General features: G+C 42.8%; 1 protein-coding gene across 4 annotated transcripts in view; it reads left to right on the top strand.

Annotated features, from left to right (window-relative positions):
- Nucleotides 1-13268, top strand: part of PBLD (phenazine biosynthesis like protein domain containing) — a 31444-nt gene extending 18176 nt beyond the window's left edge. For 2 of the 4 annotated variants that reach the window (XM_053304594.1, XM_053304595.1), the window contains exons 2-10: nt 902-1057; nt 6794-6893; nt 7314-7412; nt 7501-7610; nt 7707-7736; nt 9283-9371; nt 9685-9863; nt 12019-12081; nt 13130-13268. In XM_053304594.1, coding sequence (XP_053160569.1) covers nt 974-1057; nt 6794-6893; nt 7314-7412; nt 7501-7610; nt 7707-7736; nt 9283-9371; nt 9685-9863; nt 12019-12081; nt 13130-13242 — 867 coding nt within the window. In that variant the 5' untranslated portion in view covers nt 902-973 and the 3' untranslated portion in view covers nt 13243-13268. The remainder of the gene's footprint in view (nt 1-901; nt 1058-6793; nt 6894-7313; nt 7413-7500; nt 7611-7706; nt 7737-9282; nt 9372-9684; nt 9864-12018; nt 12082-13129) is intronic. The other 2 variants (XM_053304596.1, XM_053304597.1) reach the window with 2 other exon arrangements.
- The last annotated feature ends 10471 nt before the right edge of the window (nt 13269-23739 follow it).

Genomic DNA, 23739 nt, shown 5'->3' with positions numbered 1-23739 from the left:
CAGCCCCACCCCCTCTTTGCTAGGGATGTGCACGAACATGCGCAGAGGCCCTTTTACAGGTCTCCGAACAGGTTCAAACACCGGGCGGTTCAGGGGCTCGGGGGGGGAGGGGTAATTTAAATAAATAAATGCACCCTCCCCCGCCCTTCAAGTTATCCCCCACCGCCTTTGAACTTCTCTCGCCCAGTACTGTACACATCCCTACTTCTTGCTGCTGTTTTGCTGCCTTTGCAGGTGATTCCTACTCTGATTCTCTCCACCATTGCAAATAAATACATGGCAAGCAAGCAGCACCATCCACTGCCTCAGGGGGAGCACCCAAACATCAGAAATTGATGGACTGCAGGCCTAAAGTCTGGGCTTGTCGGCTCACTGCCTGTATCAAGAGAGAAGCATTATGTGTGGGAGCAAGACACAATGGGAGTGTCTGGAATAGATAATTCAGCTTTGGGAGTGAAACCATCTTCATGTCCGCTATACTACCAAGCTGGGAAAGTGATAGCATTGGCATTGCTTGAGTTGTAGCTTAGTTTTTTTTTAGGAGTGGCTTGACATTTAATTTCTGGAGGTGGGATAAACCCAATAATTTATATGACCTGCACAGTTCCATTTAGCTAAGAAAGCCATAATTTGCCAAGGTTAGATTTAAACGCAAGCGTGACTTACAGTAATGAATTATGGAACCAACTACCTAAATCAAATACCATAAATTAATCAGGTCTCATTAATTATTATCCTTTAAAACGAAGATTTTTTTTTTTGAAAGATAGGTTAAAAAAACTAAAATGTAGTTGCCATGATGGGGTGTATAAGGAAAATTATAAGTAGATGTAGTGTAGTTGAGCTTTCCAGTTCTTTCTGTTAGTTTGGTTTAATATTAACTTATGTGCTTTTGTAACAGCTGGAAGTACGATTCAGCACTTTGCAAAAAGCCATTTTGAAAACCAACCTCGGTAAAAAGAACAGAAAAAAAATGAAGATTTCTATTTTCACAGTTGATGCCTTTACAGCTCAGCCCTTTTGTGGCAATCCTGCAGCTGTTTGTCTTCTTGAAGATGTAAGTTTACAAAAATTGCCTTTACCTTAATAATAACTAACTAGTGTTAACTTTGCTGTGTGTGACTGGTGCCATTTCTGTTCATTTCAGATGAACTGTACCTGACTACTAACTGGTTTTCTGTGGACACAGATAATTTCTCTCTTCTGTGGTATTTATTTAACCTAGAGCTTTCCAGATTTCCTGCCCTCAAAAAATATTTCCACATTGATTTGTCTACTAAAGGACCCCTATACATCTGTCTCAGAACCCTGGACATTACAAAGGATTCTGGAGTGCATTATAGGGAAAGTTAATAAGCAGTGTCAGAAAGGTCTGCATCCTTGCCTTATGCAAACTAAGAGAATATAACCCTGTTGTTGTGCATTGCAGGAGGAGATCAGTAATGTCTGACTGTCCAGGAAGCTTCTCTGCCATTATTGCTCTTCCTATTGAAATATCCCTGAAAGATTTCCAAGGAAGTTTTTTTAAATTTCCAATGGGTTTCTTAGAATACAGTTCAACATGCCTATTTCATCAGCATTAACTAGCTCTTCTATGAACCAATTACACCAGAATACTTGGACTTAATCCAATATTCATTGATTTGAATTAAACTTGTGGCTCACAGAGCTGACTCCCACTATGTGAGAGTAAAAAAAATTCACTACCCACCCCTTGGGTATTGTCATATATTATACAGCAGAACATCTGGTTGCTGAAATCAAGCCTTCATAGACTCCAACTACAATTGTGTCAGAATTAGAAAGCAGGAAATAACTTACATGCAAAATACATAATTCAGGAAAATGAGCCAAACCAGAGTCTACAGGTCAAGTAGTCACATGCATGATCAAGAAATTAAATGTGCAGGAAACCTTCTAGAAAATATTTACCCATTTTACAGATTGAGGTAATTAAGAGATTACTTGCTCAAACAAGCCACTGAATTCATGGCAGAAAACTCTTGAGCACAACCATCCACAAAGATATCTGTAGCCACCCAGTGTATCTGTAGCCAAGTATTCTCTAGTGTCAGCCAAAAAAGGCATTTGGGGTGGACACTCAGAGGTCACAGGAGCAAACCCCCACATTGATCACTCTCAAAAGCAGGGTAGAAAAGGAACTCTGGTGAGAGATTAAGCTGGTTCACCAATGGTCTGCTGTCCAGGACATGCTCCAGGCTTCAGGGAATCCTCAGCAAACTGAAGTTCTACCTAAGGTTCATGGTAGGACTTACTTTGGTGGATGGGATGGGAGACAGGCAAATATGATGGAATGACTCCACTAAGAGAGTCACTCTGAGACCACCACGCCACAAAAAAGTGGTCTCAAGGATCAGCAGTGAAAGGGGTCTGGATGATCAGCAATTGCCCAATGATGCTAAGCTGACCCCTACCATTGTCCATGTTATTGGTGGCTGCTTTCTCCAGGCCCCCTGTGGCACCACCACATCCACAAGCATCCTGCCACTGTTGCCTCCACTACCATGTCTTAGTGTCCTCATTACTACTACTACCATCACATGGGTCATGCGTGGGGAGACACATCTACTGTGCTTCCACCTCTACTGCTTGTTGGTAGTTGCCTATGTAAACTCTCCTTCCCATCATCACTCATTTGGCAATACCATCATGCCAGCCAGTCAGTACCTTGCAGCTTCTCCTTGCTACCTACCCACCGCCTGCCGGCCTCTTCCTTTTCAGCTCTGGACTAGGGTTAAGTGAATGTTATTTTGTATTATGCACACACACCAACTCAAGCTTCTGTCAGCCTCCTGTCCAGTACGAAGCACACGTGCACAAGCAAAGAAATGTTTAAACCCTTACAATACAAATAAGATCAAAATAAAATTGGGGAACCCTAACTGCACAGGATGGCCATCTAATGGCACGGCGGGAAATGACTTGTGTAGCAAGCATGAGGTTGCCAGTTTGAATCCCCGCTGGTATGTTTCCCAGACTATGGGAAACACCTATATCGGGCAGCAGCGATATAGGAAGATGCTGAAAGGCATCATCTCATACTGTGCGGAGATGGCAATGGTAAACCCCTCCTGTATTCTACCAAAGACAAGCACGGGGCTCTGTGGTCGCCAGGAGTCGACACCGACTCGATGGCACACTTTATCTTTAATTGCACAGGATGGCACTCCAGGTGACTGTTTGTGCTGCCTATAATGGAGGGCCAGCCCTGGCAGCCCAATCCTGCGATATGTTTATGATGAAGTGTACACTTCACCAGGGCAAAGCCAGAAAGCATCATGTTATACTGGTGTTTCAGAAACGTTGCAACATCACATACACAGAGCATGTAGGCCTGGGAGATTTTTTTATTACAAAATCTTGACATACTACAAAACAATAATTTTCAACACTGTTACAAAGGGAATCATATTAGGGCTGGGGTGCCATCTGATGAAATCGAATTGTCTAAATTCTGTTACTAGCCTGCTGTAACAGAAATGTTTCCCAACAAAAGGAAAACACTCCATCTAGAAGCTATGTGGAGTCTGATGCACTTTCAGAGCTCATGTATATACAGCCTGTTCATTTTAATGGAGGGGAAGCATCCTTGCTTGTTCTCTTCTATGAGCAGGGAGATGCTAACAAATAAGAAACCTTGGGCAAGTGAGATCATTTTTCTCTATGAAAGAGAAGAAGAATCTCCTTTGTCACGTGTGGTTTGGACTAGGGATGTGCATGGAACCGGGTGGGGGTGGTTCGAAGGGGTGGGGGAGTCGGACCTTAAGGGTGGGGGAGGGTGCACCTACCCCTCCCCCTGCTTTCTTCCTGCTGGCACTCGGTTTCTGTAAAATCTGGCACGCACACCAGGTACTTCTGGCCACTTCTGGCCAAAGAGGGGAAGGGGCGGCATGGAGGTATGCTGCTGCCCCGAAGGATTTTACAGGAACTGAGCGCTGGTGGGCAAAAAGCGGGGAGAGAGATAAGTGTACCCTCTCCTGCCCTTAAAGTCCGACCTCCCCACGCCCCCCCAGCAAACATTCGAACCAGCCAGTGTTCGAACCTATTCAGAGGCCTGTAAAAGGGCCTCTGAACAGGTTTGTGCACATCCCTAGTTTGGACCATACCTATCACATTTACTTTTTCTGTATCTTTTTTCCCTGTTGAAAAACTCACACTTTATAAAATGATTGAGCAGTTACACCAAAATGAGAAAATAAGGATTGTTATATTGCAAAATTTCCACAAGATGGCAGTATTTAAAAGCATACCTTCCAGCTGGAATGGAGTTTCTCTCTCTTTTTGCTTGGCTTGCTATGAAAATACAGCTCTGACCAACACAGTTTGAATTGGTCCACATTGCCTTGCTTTGTTAAAGAAGTTGAACAGAATGGCTGAGGAAAGAAACAAGGGGCAATCTTGCTCATTTTAATTACTGATAAGATTTGTAAGGATTTTGGGTGGTTTTTTTAAGAGCTAGAAGGGTCTTCATCTGCCCCTTCACTTCACTCAAATGCTGAGAACCTTGCCTTTATAGGCAGAATTGCTTTTCAAGGTGATCCCTTTGCTTACTTTTTCTAACGTAATCCAGTAATGTGTACAAGAAAGATGGAAGGCCTGGCTGAATTGCATGTTCATCACTTGAAGTCCTTCAGCCGAATGTGTGAACAGGCTCCTTTGCAAAGCCTTGAGGGTGGGTTGACACCAGGAGCATTTCCAGATGGGGCTTTTAGCTCGGAATAGAGAGTGTGCATTTGCACATTGGCCAGATTCGTGTCAAAGTCCATGTGAGATCTTGGGGGGCACTTCACACACAATTTGGGTTTTTCACTGCATGTTAGTGTTGGAAGTGAAGGACTTCGTGCTGTCTCTTGTCTCAGACAGTGGAGGACAGACTAATGAGTCAGAGGGCTAGAGGGTCAAGACATTGGTCATCCCTTCTCTACTGCTCTGACACTATCCCTTTTGAAATGTAGATTGGTACTCTTAGGGATTAACTTCCTCCTTCTCTTCTCTTCCTGTTCCTTCTACCTTGCAACATGGCAAGCTCCTCTCCCTGCACCATGTGTGCAGAGAAGATGCAGAATCCATCTGCATCCAGCTAGATAGATAGATTAGAGATCCTAACTCCTCACTTTCCTATCTAGAATGGAGTTCCTTAATAAATGCCTTATATATTGATTTGAAACTATGAACTGGCTCCAAGTTACATTATTATTATTATTATTATTATTATTATTATTATTAATTCGATTTCTATACCGCCCTTCCAAAAATGGCTCAAGGCGGTATACAAAGAGAAATAAAACAAATAAGATGGCTCCCTGTCTCCAAAGGGTTCACTCTCAGCATACACGCATCGCATGCCTAAGTAAATTCTGCTGTGTTGTGCCTCTGTGTACTCTGCTATAATGAAAAAGGGATTCTCTCACCAAAGAGAATTCCCAACAGTTAGAACCTACTCGATCTATGTCTGGGGTAAAAAAAAAATCTACTTTTTGCATCATTTGGGGGGGGAAATTCGAACTTGCAGTAAAGCCTTACAGTATAAAGCCTGCTGTCTGGGAAAGCTCCAGGTGATATGAAGAGTCTTGGTGCTTGACCTGTGATAATTGTTTTAACACATACAGGTCATTGCATGACTTTCTGCCCTGTTAGTGCCCAGCAATAATGAAGAAGATGGTGCCGGGCTGAGAGAAGGAAAGGGGGTTTGTGGTGGAAGTGAGGGCAGAGTTTGCTCAGGGATGGGTCATGTCTACTTGCTGAGGAAAATGCTAGAATCCAGAGTGGGGAAACATCGCTTCACTGTTCAGCAAATGGCTGTGGGAGTCCCTCCAAATGGTGGGCCCATCTTCCTGGCTCTCATTGCTGTAACTGCAGGGTACATTTAGTCCCAGTTTCTGCCAGACAACAGGAGTTCCTTCTTTCCTTCTCTCTCTCTCTTTCTTTAATTTAAATATAGAAAATAAACAACAATTATGAAAAAGTGTTTCTGGAGCAGATATAAATTCTTCCTATAAATCAAACTTTAGCATATTTTCCCTCATAAATATAGGCGTTTCTCAGTCTAAACACCCTCGGCCAAATCTTTCTATACACTTGTGTGGTCATCTTGTGGTCATCTTGTTTGAGAGCATGTATAAAATGGAAAGTGTCTTGATGGCAAGATTACATGATTTGGGAGTGACTTATTTCTAGGTGCAAATCCCCCAGTTCCGTATTGTAAATATATTGGGAAGAAAAGAATATAATTGGCATGGGGTCAGATCTGCAACCACATTATGTAAACACTAATTTTGGACATAGAGCAAATCTCATGCTAGACTCTCCCCTCTGTTCTGGTTTTAGAGTGCCTGATTTGGCACTCTAAGATAGGTTTTCTTCAGTGTGCAACTTCCCCCCCGTTCCTTATTCCTAGAGAAGTGGCCTATGATTCAGTTCTCTGTGGCTTCGGGAACTGAAAGCACCTTATGCAAAACTGAAGCTTTAGGTCAGCCATAGCACCAGGGCCATCTCTTGAAGGCAACAGCCTCCCAGAAGGAGAGGTGTATCATTTGAGGGACCAGAGGTGTGCAAAGTTCAGTCATGCTGCTTCAGCTCCTCCCGAGCTGAATCATGAACTGGGAGCTAGGAATCAGCTGAGGCCTCCTGTCTAATGATAAGCTCTTTGCTGGTCTTAAATTTTGATAGGAAATATTTGATGACTGTATGACCCATGTTATCTTTTACTATAAAAGTAGGAAAATCCACTCCTTGGCAACTGCTTGCCTTTTTTATTTTTTTTTATTTTTAGGAGCTGGAAGAAGGTTTGCACCAAAAAATTGCAACAGAAATGAACCTTTCAGAAACAGCATTCATCAGAAAACTGCATCCCACTGATGATTTTACCAAAAGTAAGACTTTTTTTAGCTGCATTAAAATAAATCGTAGTTTTTCTGTTGCAGTCAACAGACGCTAACTCACACCCTTGGGCTATGATACTGAAGAAGAATGATAACCTCAGTAGACAATATGAGACAAACCATAGTTTCCCACTGCATGAATTAAGAGCCACAGGCTCATGCATTCCCTCCGCTCCTCTCATTCTCTTTTGCCTGATCACTTTGACACACTGATTTTCCTTGAGATCCATTGATCCATCACCTTATTGATGCAAAAGGGACCGGCCGATAAAAGAGCAAATGAGTGGCTATAAATCGATGAGTGATTCAAGCTGATGTCATTTGATTTGTTTGGGTAATTCGGTAGAATAGCCACAAAGCAACACAGAGACGAGTGATGTATAAGACTAACTCATGTTTTTATTTGCTTAGGTGCCTGTTTTGGATTAAGGTGGTTTACACCAACAAATGAGGTCCCTCTCTGTGGTCATGCTACCCTGGCATCAGCTGCTGTGTTATTCCATATCAAGAGTAATGGACATTTCACTATATATTATTTTGATACTGTAAATACTTTGCAACCTCATTTTTAGTTATATGTTTCTGATTTTTAAAACAGAAAACATTAATCCAACCCTCACATTCATAACTCTGAGTGGAGAATTATATGCCAGAGAAGCAACAGATCATATTATTCTGGACTTACCCCTTTACTTGACCTATCCACAGGTTAGATTTAAACAGTACACTTTCAATGGTCAACATTTCTCCAAAGAGAAAAAGCATGTATCATTTACATATTTCTTCTCCCCCATCCCAATCTAGGATGTTCAGGAAGTGGAAGAGTTAGTTAAGGTAAGTGTGTAGCCCCCCTATCCCATTGTTCTAATAATTGTGCAGTTGGTAAAGTTTCCAAGAGGTGAACCAGGGTCAAGCACTGTTTCTTCATCTAACCTCATGGGGTTATTGCAAGGTTTAAATGGAATAGTAACTGGCATGTCCACTGCCCTGAGTGCCTTTGAGGAGGGATGGGGCATAAATATAATATATAAATAGGGGGAAAGATGATTGCTAGAAACTGATCTCTATGGGCAGGGCCAGCTTTGGATGGAGAGGAAACAGAGAGAAGATTAAACTTGAAAAGATCCCAGTCCTGAACTTTGAAAACCTCAGATTACTTCTGATCTCATGACCAACAATCCGTGTACTTAAGAGTAGCTTCAGAAGTTCTGAATAAGTCAGGAGGAGGCAGAGAGGGGAAAGGAAGTCCAAGTGGGCTGCATTTTCTCTGATTATTTGGAACATCTGAAACTGAGCTCACGCTTGTCCTCCAAGTGTGAGTTCTTTCTGGATCTGGAGCAAATGCTTCTTCCTTTAGAAGAGGAAACCAGTATGCCAAGTGAAAGTCACTTGCACTTACCCACGTTTAGAATATCTGATCCCTTTCAAAGGGCCAAACTACATGTTACACAAAACACAGAACTTGGGCCTGTGTGTTTATTGCTTAAGTGTAAATAGCAGCTGTGGAGGGCCCAATCAGAATTATAGCACACAAGGAAGGAGTATTGAAACCTTTCCCACTGCATTGCCATGCCGACAAAAATGGTTCTCTCGGAGCTGCTGTTAGCCCTGGGAAGGAATCAATGAAAGCTTACCTCCTAAGGCAAATGACAGCTGCAGGGCATAATTTTCATAAGGGCTATGGCAGAAAAGGACTAAATTCCCCCTCACTTCTCACATGCCGCACTCCCCATCTTGATTGCCCCCTGCTGCTATCTTCACGTTTAAACCCCCCCCCCCACAAAACGGGGCCAAACTATCTATGCATTTAATATAACATGTAGTTTGGCCCTCCAGTGGGGTTTAGTTGCACATAACTTAGCCCAGACTAAGTATTTAGCAGATGGTATCTTCCTTTTAAAGCCACCTAATGGCACAGCGGGGAAATAACTTGATTAGCAAGCTGGAGGTTGCCGGTTCAAATCCCCACTGGTCTGTTTCCCAGATATCGGGCAGCGCAGCAGTGATATAGGAAGATGCTGAAAGGCATCATCTCATACTGCGTGGGAGGAGGCAATGGTAAACCCCTCCTGTATTCTACCAAAGACAACCAAAGGGCTCTGTGGTCGCCAGGAGTCGACACTGACTCGACAGCATACTTTACCTGTATCTTCTTTTTAAAAGCATGGCCATTTTTAGCCATCGCCACGTAGAAAAGTCAGTGTCCCTGCTTATTGTGCTTGTTTGCAAGGTTGTTGGTTTTTTTGTTTTTGTTTTTGTTTTTGTATCTCCTTATGTTCACATATTATCCTGTAATTTGAGCCCTTTATTAGATGTAAAACAGTGAGAAAGTGTGATTAACAATTCATCTTGGCTTATTCTGGAATATTTCTTTCACCAGGCAGCAACAGGTAATATGACTATTCAAGACGTTTGCTATTCTCCCGATACAAAGAAGCTCCTCATCTGCCTCAGTGATGATTATGGAAGGTGGGTTTTTTTGTTACTGATTTCTTCATGTGATTATATTTAAATTAACATGAATCCCATTTCCCCTCCTTTAGTGGCTTTTGTTTGCTTGATACCAAGAAAAAAATGGAAAGAGATGACACAAAACAAAAACTGCTGCCATATTAGCAAATGTATAGCTTAATTTGGAAAACATGCTAGTTGCTGTTTCAATTTGGTTCCAATGGTCAGAGGCTATGGTATTGAATCTACACTTTGTAATGGTCTTCATTAGCACTTTTCCAGCTCTAACTTTCTTTATGGTGAAAAATATATTTTCATGCTTAACATCAAGGTCTGATTTGGAGAAGCTAAAAGTGAACGCCCAAGAACTTTTGCTTGCTGAGAAAACTGGAAGAGTAAAAGGATTAATAGTCACACTTAAGGGAAGCTTGCATGGAAAACATGAAAGTTATGACTTTTACTCCCGCTATTTTGCACCATGGAATGGAGTTTCAGAAGATCCTGTCACAGGTGTGTTTGCATATTCACATAGGGGTTTTCTCTTGTTTTTATTGCATTTAAGTAGCTATATTCTACCAAAGACAACCAAAGGGCTCTGTGGTTGCCAGGAGTCGACACTGACTTGAGGGCACACTTTACCTTTACCTTTAGTTGGTAATTATAAACCCCTGCATATTCTTCAGGAGACCTACTCACAAATGAATGAGATTTCACTTTTGGTGTACGTAACTTCTGTTTTTATGGTAACTGGGTTTTATGCAAAGGTAGTGTCTTCTGTGAATCAAAGGAGAGTGCTAAGTCCTTCAGCTAGCTGAAGGGTTCTTCTGCTAGTGGAAGGGAGTGAGATGATGAAAGGAAAGGTACACTCACAGAAGGATCCCTTCCATGAGCTCAGCATTCCTTCTATCCATGGAAGGCGCTACTGCAAACAGAGCAGTAAATTTAGGGACAACCAAATGAAAATATGTTCTTGGTTTGGCCTAAAACCAAATGCAGAAAGACTAAAATGAATGTTTATAATGACCTTTAACTGATTTTAATAACTTTGGGGGCCTGGCTTGGTTCTAATTTGAACCATTTTGGAGGTGCCAGTGATGTTACATTTTGTTTTTTAAAAAGGTGGACTTTTGGCCACCAAGGACTTTGGTGGCCTTGGGGAATGCTGCTGCAGCTGTGGGAGGCTATGGTGGTTCCCTCCCCACCAGCCTCCCCCCAGTTTCCCCCGGGCCACTTTGGTCCATTTGGGGTCATTTTGGCCCTGTATGAGTGCACGGTGGCCATTTTTGAGTGCAGCCATGTCAGCCGCTTGCACTAGTGCAACTTTGTTTGTCGTGCAAGCATAGGGATAGTCAGGATGTCAGCCAGTGTGTAAAAGAAAATAATCAGCCTCCTTAATAAACAATTTAAAAAACCGCAACAATAGGTTAGCACTAGCAGCATATATTTCAGTAGAATAGTCAGAGGCCATCAACCTCTGATTGATGTCCCAAAACCTCTCTGAAATGAAACAACTTTAATTTGATGTTGAAAAGCCAACAAAGAAAGGGCAGAGCAAACTTCCCCAGGACAACATTCCAAAATCTTGGTATTGCTGCTGAAAAGGCCCTGTCCTGTATAGTTCTCTGACATGTTTGTAGTGCCTTCGAGGAAGGTCTTAAACTATAGGTAGACCGATATGGGAGCAGGCAGTCCTTTCAGTATCCTGGACTCAGAACATGGATTTAAAGGTGAACTCCATGGTCTTGAATTGGAGCCGAGTGTCCCCAGTTTTCTTCCACATAAATGAATGACTGCCATTAATTCATAAGGAGAAAATAAGGTGTTCCATTTAGAGACTACCTTTGGACTGGGGGTGGGGTGGGGACACAAATGTCCCAGGGCTGCTGGGTATCTAGGGGCTGTCTAGGGAGGCCTCCTCGGCTTCCCAGAGCACTCCCTTGCCCCCCCGCAGGGCGACAGGCAACACTTCCTTGTTGCAGTGCTGGCCATGCCCTTTGCACCAGCATGAGAAGCACGGCAGTGCAGGGGACATGGTCGGCATCAGGGCACACATGCGCTTCCTGTTGCCTTTGGAGCAAGGGAGAGAAAAGATGCACCCAGCCAGTGAAGGAACTGCTCACCAACTGGGAGAGGGCGACAGAAAGTACGGCTATGCGCTGGTGCCAGCCACACCCCCTGCATCAACGTGTTTCTGATGTCGGCGCAAGGGGCATGTCCAGCACTGCAACAAGGAAGAGCCACCCATCGTCCTCTCCCAGGGGTCAGTGGGATGCAAAGGCAGCAGCAGCACAGGGAGGCTGTGAAGGTGGCAGCTGGGGGCTGCCTCCAACCTTTGTACATCCCCGTTAGGGACAACACTGCAGGGGGAGAGAACCTGACCTCTGTCCCTAGTCCTGGGTGGCCTGGCCTTCAATGATGGGGATTCTGCAAAGGGTATGCACTGCACATGTATACCACCAGGGGCCTTGAAGTATACCAGCCCTCCCTCCACTCACACACCACCAATCATGATGAAAGGCAGTTTGCCATGATAATACTGGTTTACCTTGCAACATTGTCATATAAAATAATGTATATGAATCACTTTGAATACCCAATAATGCTCATTAATATTATTCCTTTAATAATATTAGTTTATAATCTCATCTTTCAATTTTCTTTCAAGGATCTGCACATGCTGTTTTAAGTAGCTACTGGTCACAACAACTGGGGAAGAACAAAATGCGTGGTAGGAACTTTTTCTTACAAGGGTATCCTTTTTAGGGCTGAAAACTGTAAACAAATTTAATTTGTAAAAATGAGAAGGGGGAGGAAGAGGGAGATGAAATGAGGAAACTAGAGATTCCCTATGGAGCATCTACAGTCTTCGAATGCCCTTTTTAATTTCCTCTTCTGCTTCCTTCTCCTTTTCATTATCAGCCCAACTGCAGATGAGGGAGGTGGGGTGTGTGTGACGAGGAAGCATCTGGCACACCAATAAATTGTACCCACCTCACCTCACGGAAGGACCACCCCTGATCCAGACTCTTTATAGCCACAGTGCTATGTAAGCGTACAGATGCACTGTCTTCCCTCTCTCTCCACCAGTTTTGATGAAGAAGTAATTTTAAAAGCCAGCTGTTCTTTCCAGTGTGTATGCAGGGTGAATTTACTGTGGTTTGCCTTCTGCAAGTAAGAACCACAGACTTATAGAAACGGTGGCAGTCACTTATGTTAATGGCAATATGTCTGTTAAGCATGGATCTTCAGCAGCATGGATGGGCAGCAGAATCTGATGAGTGGAGGGGAGCTTTGTGGCTTCAGCAGGGCCTTTTCTGTACTTGGGATATGGACTTGTTTTGGCCAATGCAGGGCTCCATAGTGGCTTCTTTTCTAGAGGCAGCGGCTCGATGATGACAAGTATTCCAGCAAGCGTTATTAATGCTCCAGTTTAAACAACAACAACAAATATTTATATACCACTTTTCAATGAAAGTTTTCAAAGTGGTTTACATAGAGAAATAACAAATAAATAAATAAGATGGATCCCTCTCCCAAAAGGGCTCACAGTCTAAAAAGAAACATAAGATAGACACCAGCAACAGTCAGGTACTGTGCTGAGGGTGGATAGGGCCAGTTACTCTCCCTGTGCTAAATAAAGAGAATCACCACGTTAAAAAGGTGCCTCTTTGCCCAGTTAGCAGGGGTCCAAGTAAGAGTTAGCAGTTTAAAGAAGAAATGCAAACAGTTAATAGGAAGTAATGTTATTCACTTTCTCTCGCCCCACCCTTGTTTAGCATTTCAGTGTTCTGCTCGTGGAGGAGAGCTGAAGATTATGCTCCGGAATGATGGAAGAGTAGACATTGGGGGGCAATCAACCATTGTGCTAGAAGGCTTTTTGACCATCTGAAGAAAATAAATACAAATTTCTCCATCTTTATAAGCATCTTTCTGTTTGTTCTGGTTGTTATTGATGTGGATACCTAGTTTACTTAGAAGAATGCTGCTACTTAGGGCAAACTATATGGCATTGGGAAACTTACCTGTTGAAATGTATTGTTAGCTGCTGGCTGACCATTCCTCTCTGTGACAGTTTGCTGGTTAATACAGCCAGAACAGTTGCCTAAGGTTCTCAGTGAAATTAATGATGAGGAGATAGTTGGCAATCTCTGCGTGTTTGAATGGGATAGCCAGGGGTGCCAACAGGATTTTCTAGGCTCAGTATCTTACATGTGGATTGGGCCCCCAGCTCACAACCCATACAACAAGAACAGCTGGGTGCCAACAGCTTTTTCTGCCACCTCCTTAGTCTCCCTGCTCCAAACCTGTTTCCCAAGCTGCAAGGTACACAAAGTGTGCCAAGAAATTATTCCCACCTCCCCATCCCAGGTCATTGCCTTCCTGCCTGCCCTCCCTTCCCAGTGAGAGCCTGCCTAGCCTTCTCTGGCAGCAGCACGAGTCCTCCTCGTCCTTTGCTCCAGCCTTCTGCTCTGACTTTGAAAAGGAGTGGAAGGAAGTGTATTGAGGCCAACATACTTGCCAACAGGTCCCTCTTTTTCCATTCACCTGAATGGGAAAATAGGGACATGATGTCAGGTAAGGGTCGACATGCTGCTGGTCTCAGCTGGTGGGCAGGCAGGTATAGTGGTGCCCCCTCTGGGCTCCCTGCTGGCCGGCTCCATGCCTGGTATGAGAGGCTTGGCTGTACCCTCCTCTCAGTGGCCCTGGGGATGTACCCTCCTCCTCAGTGGCCCTCTCAGTGGCCCTTCCCAACAGCACATGGGAAGGGAATTGTGATTACCCCCTCTCCACCAAACAGAGTTAATGGGAAGGGACTAATGTAAGATGTGTATATGAAGAAACAGCAGCTTGCAGTTTGGAAGAGACAGGCTGAGGAGCAGAGGTCCCTCCAGGGGATCTAAGACGAGGGAGCAAATCCAGTATTTTGTAGGAGTGCCGGTTGTTTGCCTCTATTTATGCTCTCCTTCTTGTATATTTGTCAATAAATCAGGTACTGTGTAAATACCATTGATCTCTCATCTAAAGCAAACCAGATCTGAGCAGCACCACCCCTAGAACGTCTCACTGCTCAGGGAAGTGGAAAGCGCACAATAGTTTGTGTGTATTTGTCCACATACATAGCCCATCCTATCTTGATAGCTTAAGGCAGGTAATAATAGATAAAGAAGCAAATGTATTTAATTATATAGCTCAATTTTAATCCAGCCCTCTCACAATTGCTCAAGGAAGGTAATCACAGATAAGAATAAAATGAAACATACATAATACAAATCCAATTAAATTCAAGTTATCGCACAGCCTCTTAATCCTAGCCTTAAATAGCAAGGTTTTATAGCTCTTCTGGGAAGTATACAGGCTCTGACAAACTTCTAGGGGGAGGCAGTTTCACAATATCCTCTCAATATTCAAAGAGTTAAAAATACAACAAATAGTATATCCACCCAGTTCTCTTCCAGCATAATTCAATTTCCCCCAAAATTCAGTATACAGAAGTATGTTACAGTATTTTGAAACTGAAAATACTGTTCTTAAAGATAGTGGCATGGCAGCTGCTTGAAAATGGATGAGTGCCATTCTGCATAAGAGGCTGCTTATGTGAAGCTGTTTCCCATGTAGTTCAGGAGATTTCAACCACACCGTCATAATTCCTAATAAAACCCAATGAAAGCACAAAGGACAATTTGCCTGGATTGGACCAGGCAGCAACTGGCTGCTCCTCTTTGGGCAAGCCTCCAGAAACCCATGGATTTTGTTTATAAGCACTACTTGGGGTTGCTGTCTTCACATTAGTAGACCAGCCTGGGGAGTGAATATAAACCAAAAAAATATCCCTTTGCAGAATGCTTGTAGGACTCTTAAATCTGTTCTGTCCAGATTTAACAAATAGACAATGCAGTTTTATTTCCCGAGAGGATAAAAAACAACATGCAAGTCAAATAACTTTTAAAAGCACTTCCTATCTAAATCTTCCTGACTAAACCAATATACTTGCTGCTTACTGCAGATTTTTCTTCCTAACTTAATTTTTTTCTGTATAGCTTATTTTTTTCTTTGTCTCTATTTCTGTTTAGTGCAGAAAAAAAGAGAGAGGCAGAGCTCAGGTGGGAGTCTGAGCTCTAAATGTGTTTGTAACCAACAGATTAGTTAATCAGCCATGATTTATTAATGATGAATTAATTATCCCTGATTTTGCATTTCTGCTGGCTAAATGGAGCTTTAAAGAGGTTATTTTATTAATCATCGTGGTGCTAATTGCAGACACTTACAGAAGGACTGCTAATTAAACATGCAACCATGTGCAGAATAAGGCTTTGGCTGCTGAGAGTGGCAAGAATAGGAGCACTCATTTTCTGAGCAACGGAACTTTATTCCCCATGAAATATTACAGTGTTGACCTGACCATGCTAATTAGTTGCCAAGAGTTGCTTTAATACATTACAGATTTTTCCGTCAGCAAATTTATCTTTTTTTAAAGTTGCTATACAGGTCCGGCTGAAGTGTGTGCTTTTTCTGGCTTTGTTGCCACAGAAGTCCAAAGTCAAGATGTGTTGCCGCAATCCCCCAAATCAACAGGGAACAATTTTTGTTGTTTGCTTCACATGTGAGCAAGGAAGGGCTATGGTTAAGTGGCAGACATGTATTTTTCATGCAGAGGGCCCCAGGTTCAATACATGGTGGCATCTCCAGGAAGGGCTGAGAAAGACCCCTGTCTGAAACCTCTGCCATTCAGTGTAGACAATGTTGACCCCTTCCATGAAGTGAGGTGAGGCAGTTGTCTTGGGGGGCAGATTGTTGGCCCAGCTGTGGCAAGATGCCCCCGCCTTCACGGTTCGAGCAGCTCTTTGGGACCGATCCAAGCCTTGCAAACTTTTCAGGGAATGCCTCTCCTCACACTCCTTGTAAAGCTTTCAAGAAGCACAAGGAAAGGAGAGGTGACTGTTAATAACCCCTACCTTCTCCATGCCCCCTGTGCCACTTTCAAAGCCTGCACAGTTTTGAAAGGGAGCTGCCCCCCACCAGGGGCATGGGACAAGGAAGCGTTTGGCACCACACCTCCAGCTCTGCAGTATCTGCTGCTTTTAAATGATGGATTGTATAAAACCGCTGTATGTGTTAATATATTCACTACTATACAGTCCAGTCCAGTTTGCTATTTCACATACCAATTAAACCACTGATGTAGCAACAAAAAATTAGTCCCAAAGCTGGGCTTTCCTCAGACAGAAAGACAGAGAAGAAATGAGCACTTGGACACTTAATATATATGCAGTTATTCAGAAATTATTTCCTAAAGCCAAAATACAATCCAAATTAAAAATGCTCTGAGGCCTAAGAAATCAATTTTGTGTCAACTGAGCATCACACAGACCCACTAAAACCAAACTTGTGATATTAATACAAATCTGTTTGGTATCTAGAAAAGTGGGGAGATATCCATTCCAAAATATTAACTGTGCTCTTCACTGGAATGGGGCTAAGCTCTGGTTCACAGTAAACCTGTAGATCATCAATGGAATCACTGTGAAATTAGGCTGCCTCTTGGGGGTGGGCAGGTTGCAGTGAAGGAATGGAGGATTGGGGAGGAAAATTTCCTGCTTATGATTTCCAGCTTATGGGTTTAAGGCAGAGACACTCTTATCCCTGGACTTCGTGGCTGAAGTCCAAGGTCTCCAAAACCCCTGGGCTCCCCCAAATCCTCTTTAGTCTGTCCTGGGTGGTGTGGTCACCCGGTGGAGCATCATGATGCTTAATTTGCTGGGGGGTGGGGCCCTCCCAAGGCCTTTAGATCCAGGCTCCAAAATTACCTAAGTGTATCTCTGGTTTAAGTCAGCATTATTTCACTGCCTGTGTCTGTTATACTGTACAGTTCGGAACTGGGAACAAAATATCTGACAAGAAAAAAATAAATGTAATGCTTCAGGAGATTTAAACATAACTTTAGAGAAGAGCGGCACTTTACCTTTTTAATGTGTGTTCTGAAGTCTGCATTTGCTGAGGTAATGCAAAGGTGGGGTTCAGAGACATTTGCAGGGGGAAACCAGTGGGACACAGAAAAGGGTGATCAACCCTTTAGCCCCACACTAACCAATGCTCCCCTACAAATGCCCAGTCAAGGCTGTTTTTCACCCAGCTACTGTAGTTACTTTCAGTAGCAGCAAAAAGATGATAATATGGCCTGAGGTCATTGGCAGGAGAAGGTCTGGGAAATCAAGCTTGTCCTATAAAGTGTAATTCTACTCTGACTTCAATAGGAGAAAGTGAAATACTGGGAAAGCATAGAACAAAATAATTAAATTTATTTTAATAAAATATTGTATCCTGATATGAATACAGAAATTGTATGTTGCTAGTTAAGCAAAAGCAGGAAGAAAAACATTAATGGAAGGAAAGTCTAAATTAATAACAGTAATTGTCTGTGATTGAAAGAAAACCAATACAAAAACTACTGATCTCTACACAGCAAGAGGCCATTGTTGGACTGAGTATCCAGAAGGGATGGGAGGAAAGATTAGTGACAGCTGAGGCAAACACTGTTGAGAAACAAACTGCTTTCTTTGTCTCATCATTCACCAAGTTTCCCTTGTGCTATTTTCCCAAGAGCAAAAAGGGGAAGAAGAAAAAAGAACACCCTGAAGCAGGCAAGAACATTACTGAGCTGATGAAGAGAAGACTTTTTCTCAAACTACACCCTGGTGTTTTTTGTTTCCCCCCTTTAAAATCAAATTTTCTTCAGTAGTTTCCCCATTAAAAACAATAAGAATTGAAAATGGGTAGTTTCATTAGAAAAGATACAAACTTGATGCAGTTATATTTGGCTCTTAGAGGCCAGCAAAAGAAAACTGATAACATTTTGCTATGACAGATGCTGTTATACTATTTGTTGATAGACAGATGCCAAGGATTTTCTTTCTCTTTTAAAAATTGCAAATATGGAAGCTGTGATGTAGACACACTGACCTTGCAGATGATATAGAGACAAAAGACAAACATTTTATCAGTATCAATTAATTTTGATTTAGTTGCCTAACTGCCAGTATAATCAGGCTTATCCTCCAAAAACCAACAACCTGCAGCTCAAAAACACCACAGCTTGTTTCTTAAATTAGAATGTTGCTGCTGCAATGCTTCTATAATATATCATTCATTGTAGTAAATTCGGTTAATATAATATGAATCTTCCCTGCAGTTATGCATTTTAAGGGACTGTTGGAAGCAGTGGGAAAGATCATTTTTAAGGATGATGTTGTCTGCTATTATTGATCTTCTCACAGAGGATCTCTGATAAGTTTCCAAGGAATTCAAGGGTTTCCTGGAACTCAGTTTGAAAGCCATTGTTCTGCATCATCATTATATCTCAAGGTATATCACAGTCTGTTCTTATTTCTGAAAACATTAAAGCTCCATGCAAGCGTTAAAATAAAATAAAATGGTTGAAAGCCAGAATTTTTCTAATTGATGAGGGGTGAAAAAGATAGGTGTGCAACTTGTGGAAAAAGTGAACATAAGATAGTTACTGAGGCTGTTCTCATGCCACTCTAACCCAGGCTAGAGACATGTCGTCCCAGCCTCTGGAGCTCCGTGCTGCGCCATGCAGCGCGGATCGTTTGGAAGCTCCCAGCAACAGTCAAGTGCTTGTCTGGAGTGCAAGTACTTGTCTGCCTCCGTCCTGCTCATCTGGTTGTGTGAAAGCCCCGTTGTGTTTTTCTCATTAGGTAACAGCACCAGGGGCGTATCTAGGGTGGGGCAGGCAGGGCACGTGCCCCGGGCGCCACTTGAAGGGGGGCGCCATTTCTTAAAATTAAAAAAATTTTAAAACATGACCACCAAAAACAAAATGGCCACTGGGCATGCTCAAATGGCCTCTGTGAGTCCCTAGGCCATGCCAGGCATCTCAGAGGCCATTTGAGCAAGCTTGGTGGCCATTTTGTTTTCAGCAGTGAATTTTTTTTAAAAATATATATTTTTAAAAATGACCACTGCAAATGCTCAAATGGTGTCTGTGAGGCCCTAGAGGCCAGTGGGAGGAGGGGGAAACTTTGCAGACCCCCCCACAACCTTTAGGAAGTCCCCCAAATGGGCTACAGGTAATATTTTTTTAAAAAATTATAATATAATTCACTGTACACATATTCAGACTGGAACTATGTACAGAGAATCAGGGCTTGTGAATACTGCACTGAAGTTTATGAGCTAAGATTGTATTCATTTGCTCTTACTTTGCTTCTTGTGATAAGTGAGTTAAATGTGATGTCTTAATAATATGGCTATTAATGGTGAGTTTGTCTTTGAATCAGTGTGCAATCCTTAGTATTAAGGCCCACTGGGAGTTTCTTGCTCTTTCTCTCATTTTAACTGTCTTTCTGAAATACTAGAATATATTCCATACTGAAATTTGTAGTTTTCCAGCATGTTTTGGTCTGGCTATGTCCACTGCTAAATAGTTTTTGAAATATTAAAAGATTAACGAGCTTGACTTGTATTTTTGAGCTGATATTATGGTAAAGTTATCTGAAAGATGGGTGTCAGATGTTTGGACAGGGGGCACAATTTCAGTGCATGCCCTAGGTGCTATTTTCCCTAGATACGCCTCTGAACGGCACCAATTGAAGCTTTCCTCATGCTAATAGCAACTCTGGGACTGTGCTTTTCATGAGGACTTTTTTCAGTGCTGTGGGAAAATATCCCCTTGTGCACCATAGTCTCAATTCTGATTCTCCTCTCACAGCTTCTATTCAAGTTTGTTTTTTAAAAGATAAACATGTGTGCCCAAACTACATTTTTAGCCTACTTTCCTTAAGGAAAGTAAGCTTATGAGATGATCATCTGGTATTCTCTCTCTCTCTCTCTCTCTCTCCCCCATCAACTTCACAATACCTGGCCCAATATGAACCAAATTGCATACAGTTGTACAAACACATACAATTGTATGTCAATGGCGTAATTTGTGATGATGTCATCTACACCTATTAAAGATGGCAGATGTGTGAATGTTTGAGGCACAAGTGGGCTAACTTGTGGACTGTTTAACTGATTTGAACCAAATTTGGTACAGTTGCAGTGACTGACACACAGGGACACTTCAATGGCATAGTTTGTAATGATGTCATTCACCCCAGTTTGAGATGGTGTGAACATTTGAGGTGCAAGTGGGCTAACTTGTGAACTGCCTAACCAATTTGAACCAAATTGGGTACAGTTGTAGGAACACCTCAGTGGTGTCGTTTGTGATGATGTCATCTACCCTGATCCAACATGGTGGATGTATGAAAATTCGTGACCTAAGAGGGCTAACTTGTGAACCACCTAACCAATTTGAACCAAATTGGGTACAGTTGTAGGGACACATAGGGACAGCACAAAGGCAGAGTTTGTGATGATTTCATCCACCCCAATTCAAGATGGCAGACATATGAATGTTTGAGGTGCAAGTGGGCTAACTTGTGAACTGCCTAACCAATTTGGACCAAATTTAGTCCAGTTGTAGGGAAGGTGTAAGTAAAGTAGGCAGATTAGTTTTTATCAGAACTGCCTGTTAATGTAAAGTATAGTTTGGATCCTATGGAGCTTTTTTGGGCCAAGTTGTTATTTGAGCCAGGGAGATCCTGGGTCTTTTGTCATAAAAAAGCCAGACTGGATTGTGCTAAAATGCATATTGACAAGCCACAATGCTTCTGGGAGAATGTCCTTTGGACAGATGAGACAAAACTGGAGCTTTTTGGCAAGTCACATCAGCTCTATGTCCACAGACGAAAAAATGAAGCTTTCAAAGAAAAGAACACCATACCTACTATGAAACATGGAGGAGGCTCAGTTATGTTTTGGGGCTGCTTTGCTGTGTCTGCCATGGGGTACCTTGAGTCTGTGCAGGGAACAATGAAATCTCAAGACTATCGAGACATTCTGGAGAGAAACGTACTGCCCAGTGTCAGAAAGCTCTGTCTCAGTCACAGGTCATGGATCCTCTAACAAAACACACAGCTAAAAGCACCCAAGAATGGCTAAGAACAAAACATTGGACGATTCTGAAGTGGCCTTCTATGAGCCCTGATTTGAATCCTATTGGACATCTATGGAAAGAACTGAAACATGCAGTCTGGAGAAGGCACCCTTCAAACCTGACACAGCTGGAGCAGTTTCCTCAGGAAGAGTGGGCCAAACTACCTGTTGGCAGGTGCAGAAGTCTTTGAGAGCTACAGGAATCGCTTGTTTGCAGTGATTGCCTCTAAAGGTTGTGCAACAAAATATTAGGTTAAGGGTCCTATCATTTTTGTCCATGCCATTTTCATTTGTGTTATTATTTGAAATATTCTGTTGCATCAAAACTCTAAAGCAAAGTCTGATTTTTGTTAAATCAGAATAAACAATGATGGGTGCCAATTACGTTTGTTAGTTTCAAGTTATTTCAGGGACAATTGTGGGTTCTTCTTTTTTCATGGAGGGGTACCAACAAATCTGTCCACATGTGTAGCTCAGGGTCAAACCAGACATTACATTACTGATGTAGCCCTTTTTAAACAGGAAAGCTGTTTCTGATTAGAATTGAAGAAGTGACAGTGGGACTTAGCCTTTCATGCCCCCCAGCCTTTCTAGGAACATTTCCCCAGTGGAGTCCAAAATATGGCTGACATACCATGCAGTGAAACATGGGTGCTTTAGCACCACTCATGCTGCTGTGTGTGTCAAAGACACCATTGGGGCTATTCTTCTGCAGTTTAAAGTTGGAACAGGACATTCCTGGAGGTGTTTTAGACACACACAGCAGTGTGGGTAGTGCTAAACTGCCCATGTTTTGTTGCATAGTATGTCAGCCACTATTTTTGCAAGGGCAAACACACATTTGGAACCCCACAGGGGGGATCATGGGGGCAGGGCCAACCCTATGATAAATATAGCACCCTGGGTGAGGAGTATGTTTGTGAACCCCATAGGAACATAGGAAGCTGCCTTCTACTGAGTCAGACCATTGGTGCATCTAGCTCAGTATTGTCTACACAGACTGGCAGTGGTTTCTCCAAGGTTGCAGGCAGAAATCTCTCTCAGCCCTATCTTGGAGATGCCAGGAGAGAACTTGGAACCTTCAGCATGCAAACTCTGCATGCAAGATGCTCTTCCCAGAGCAACCCCATTCCCTAAGGGGAATATCTTATAGTGCTCACACATGTAGTCTCCCATTCACATGCAAACCATGATGGACCTTGCTTAGCAAAGGGGACAATTTATGCCTGCTATCATAAGACCAGGTTCCCTCATGGTTGGCTGTTCAGAACTGCCAAGTTGTGTTTGTAAATCCCCATAGTGTAACAAGCCCTACTACTGCTTCTGGGCATTACCAGCAGTGGCTGTGAAAAGGACCCAGAGCGACCTCTCAGTAATCTGCTGATTTGCTGCCAGTTCTCTCCAGTTCTGGGAGCCCACTGATATCTCATAGGTCTTCTGTAACTTTTTCTTCTCTCTTTATCCCTAGCTCACAGCAGACAGTACACTCGACAAACAGTGAGCTACCAAGCTCAGCTCAGCACTCCCTTCAGGTAGGCATCCTGGGCAACTGCTCAGCATACTCACCTGGTCACCCCTAAAGTGGGCCCTGCATAGAGGAATGATTTGGAGTAATAAAACAGCAGGCAGGGAACCACCCTTCTTCTGTTGCTTCTTCAGTCCTGCTCCCCACTCTGGAAGTTGCTTTTCCTAATTAAAAAAGACCATTGGCGTTCTCCACAGGGGTGTAACTACCATTAGGCAAGGGGAGACAGTTGTCTCACCCCCCCGAGGCATGTCACACGACTCCTCGCCTGCCTGTGTTGTACTCCCTGGATCTTTTAAGTATCTAGCAACACCTTTGTAAGGGAGAGAGGAAGAGTGATAGAATTTTCCATGCCAAAAGCTGGTATTAGCAGGTATGTTCCGAATTTCTTCTAATTTTTTTTTAAAAACTCAATCTTTCCCTGGGTGTATTTTAGTGTAAAAAGTAGTGAATTCAGCTAATTTAAGGGAGGGAGGGAGAAAAGGAATGAGAGAAAGAGCAGAGAGGAGGAGGAAGATAGATGGTGTGAGATGGGCACAAGGCTATGTGTGGCTCACCAGAGGTGCATCAGAATCTAATCTGGCTCACCACCAAATTTTAGTTTGACACCCCCTGGCATAGTGCATTTGTAAGAGAGAGAAAATCCAAGCCCCAATATTTATATGGGGGTAGAATGTTTTATGGGGGAAATTCTTGTTGCACCCCCTGTAATTTCCTGCTGGATTTCCCTATGAACTAGATAATCACCCTATTCATAATGGGGATATGAGTGTGAGTGCACTATATATTGTGAAGTGTATTTGTGTGTGTATATCAGCGAGGCGACCATTTCAAAATCTTGTCTCTGGGCCCACTCCAACCTTG

The sequence above is a fragment of the Hemicordylus capensis genome, chromosome 3 (genome assembly GCF_027244095.1).
Source record: "Hemicordylus capensis ecotype Gifberg chromosome 3, rHemCap1.1.pri, whole genome shotgun sequence".
NCBI classification, from domain to species: domain Eukaryota; kingdom Metazoa; phylum Chordata; class Lepidosauria; order Squamata; family Cordylidae; genus Hemicordylus; species Hemicordylus capensis.
This window is presented reverse-complemented; position numbering and strand designations above follow the sequence as displayed.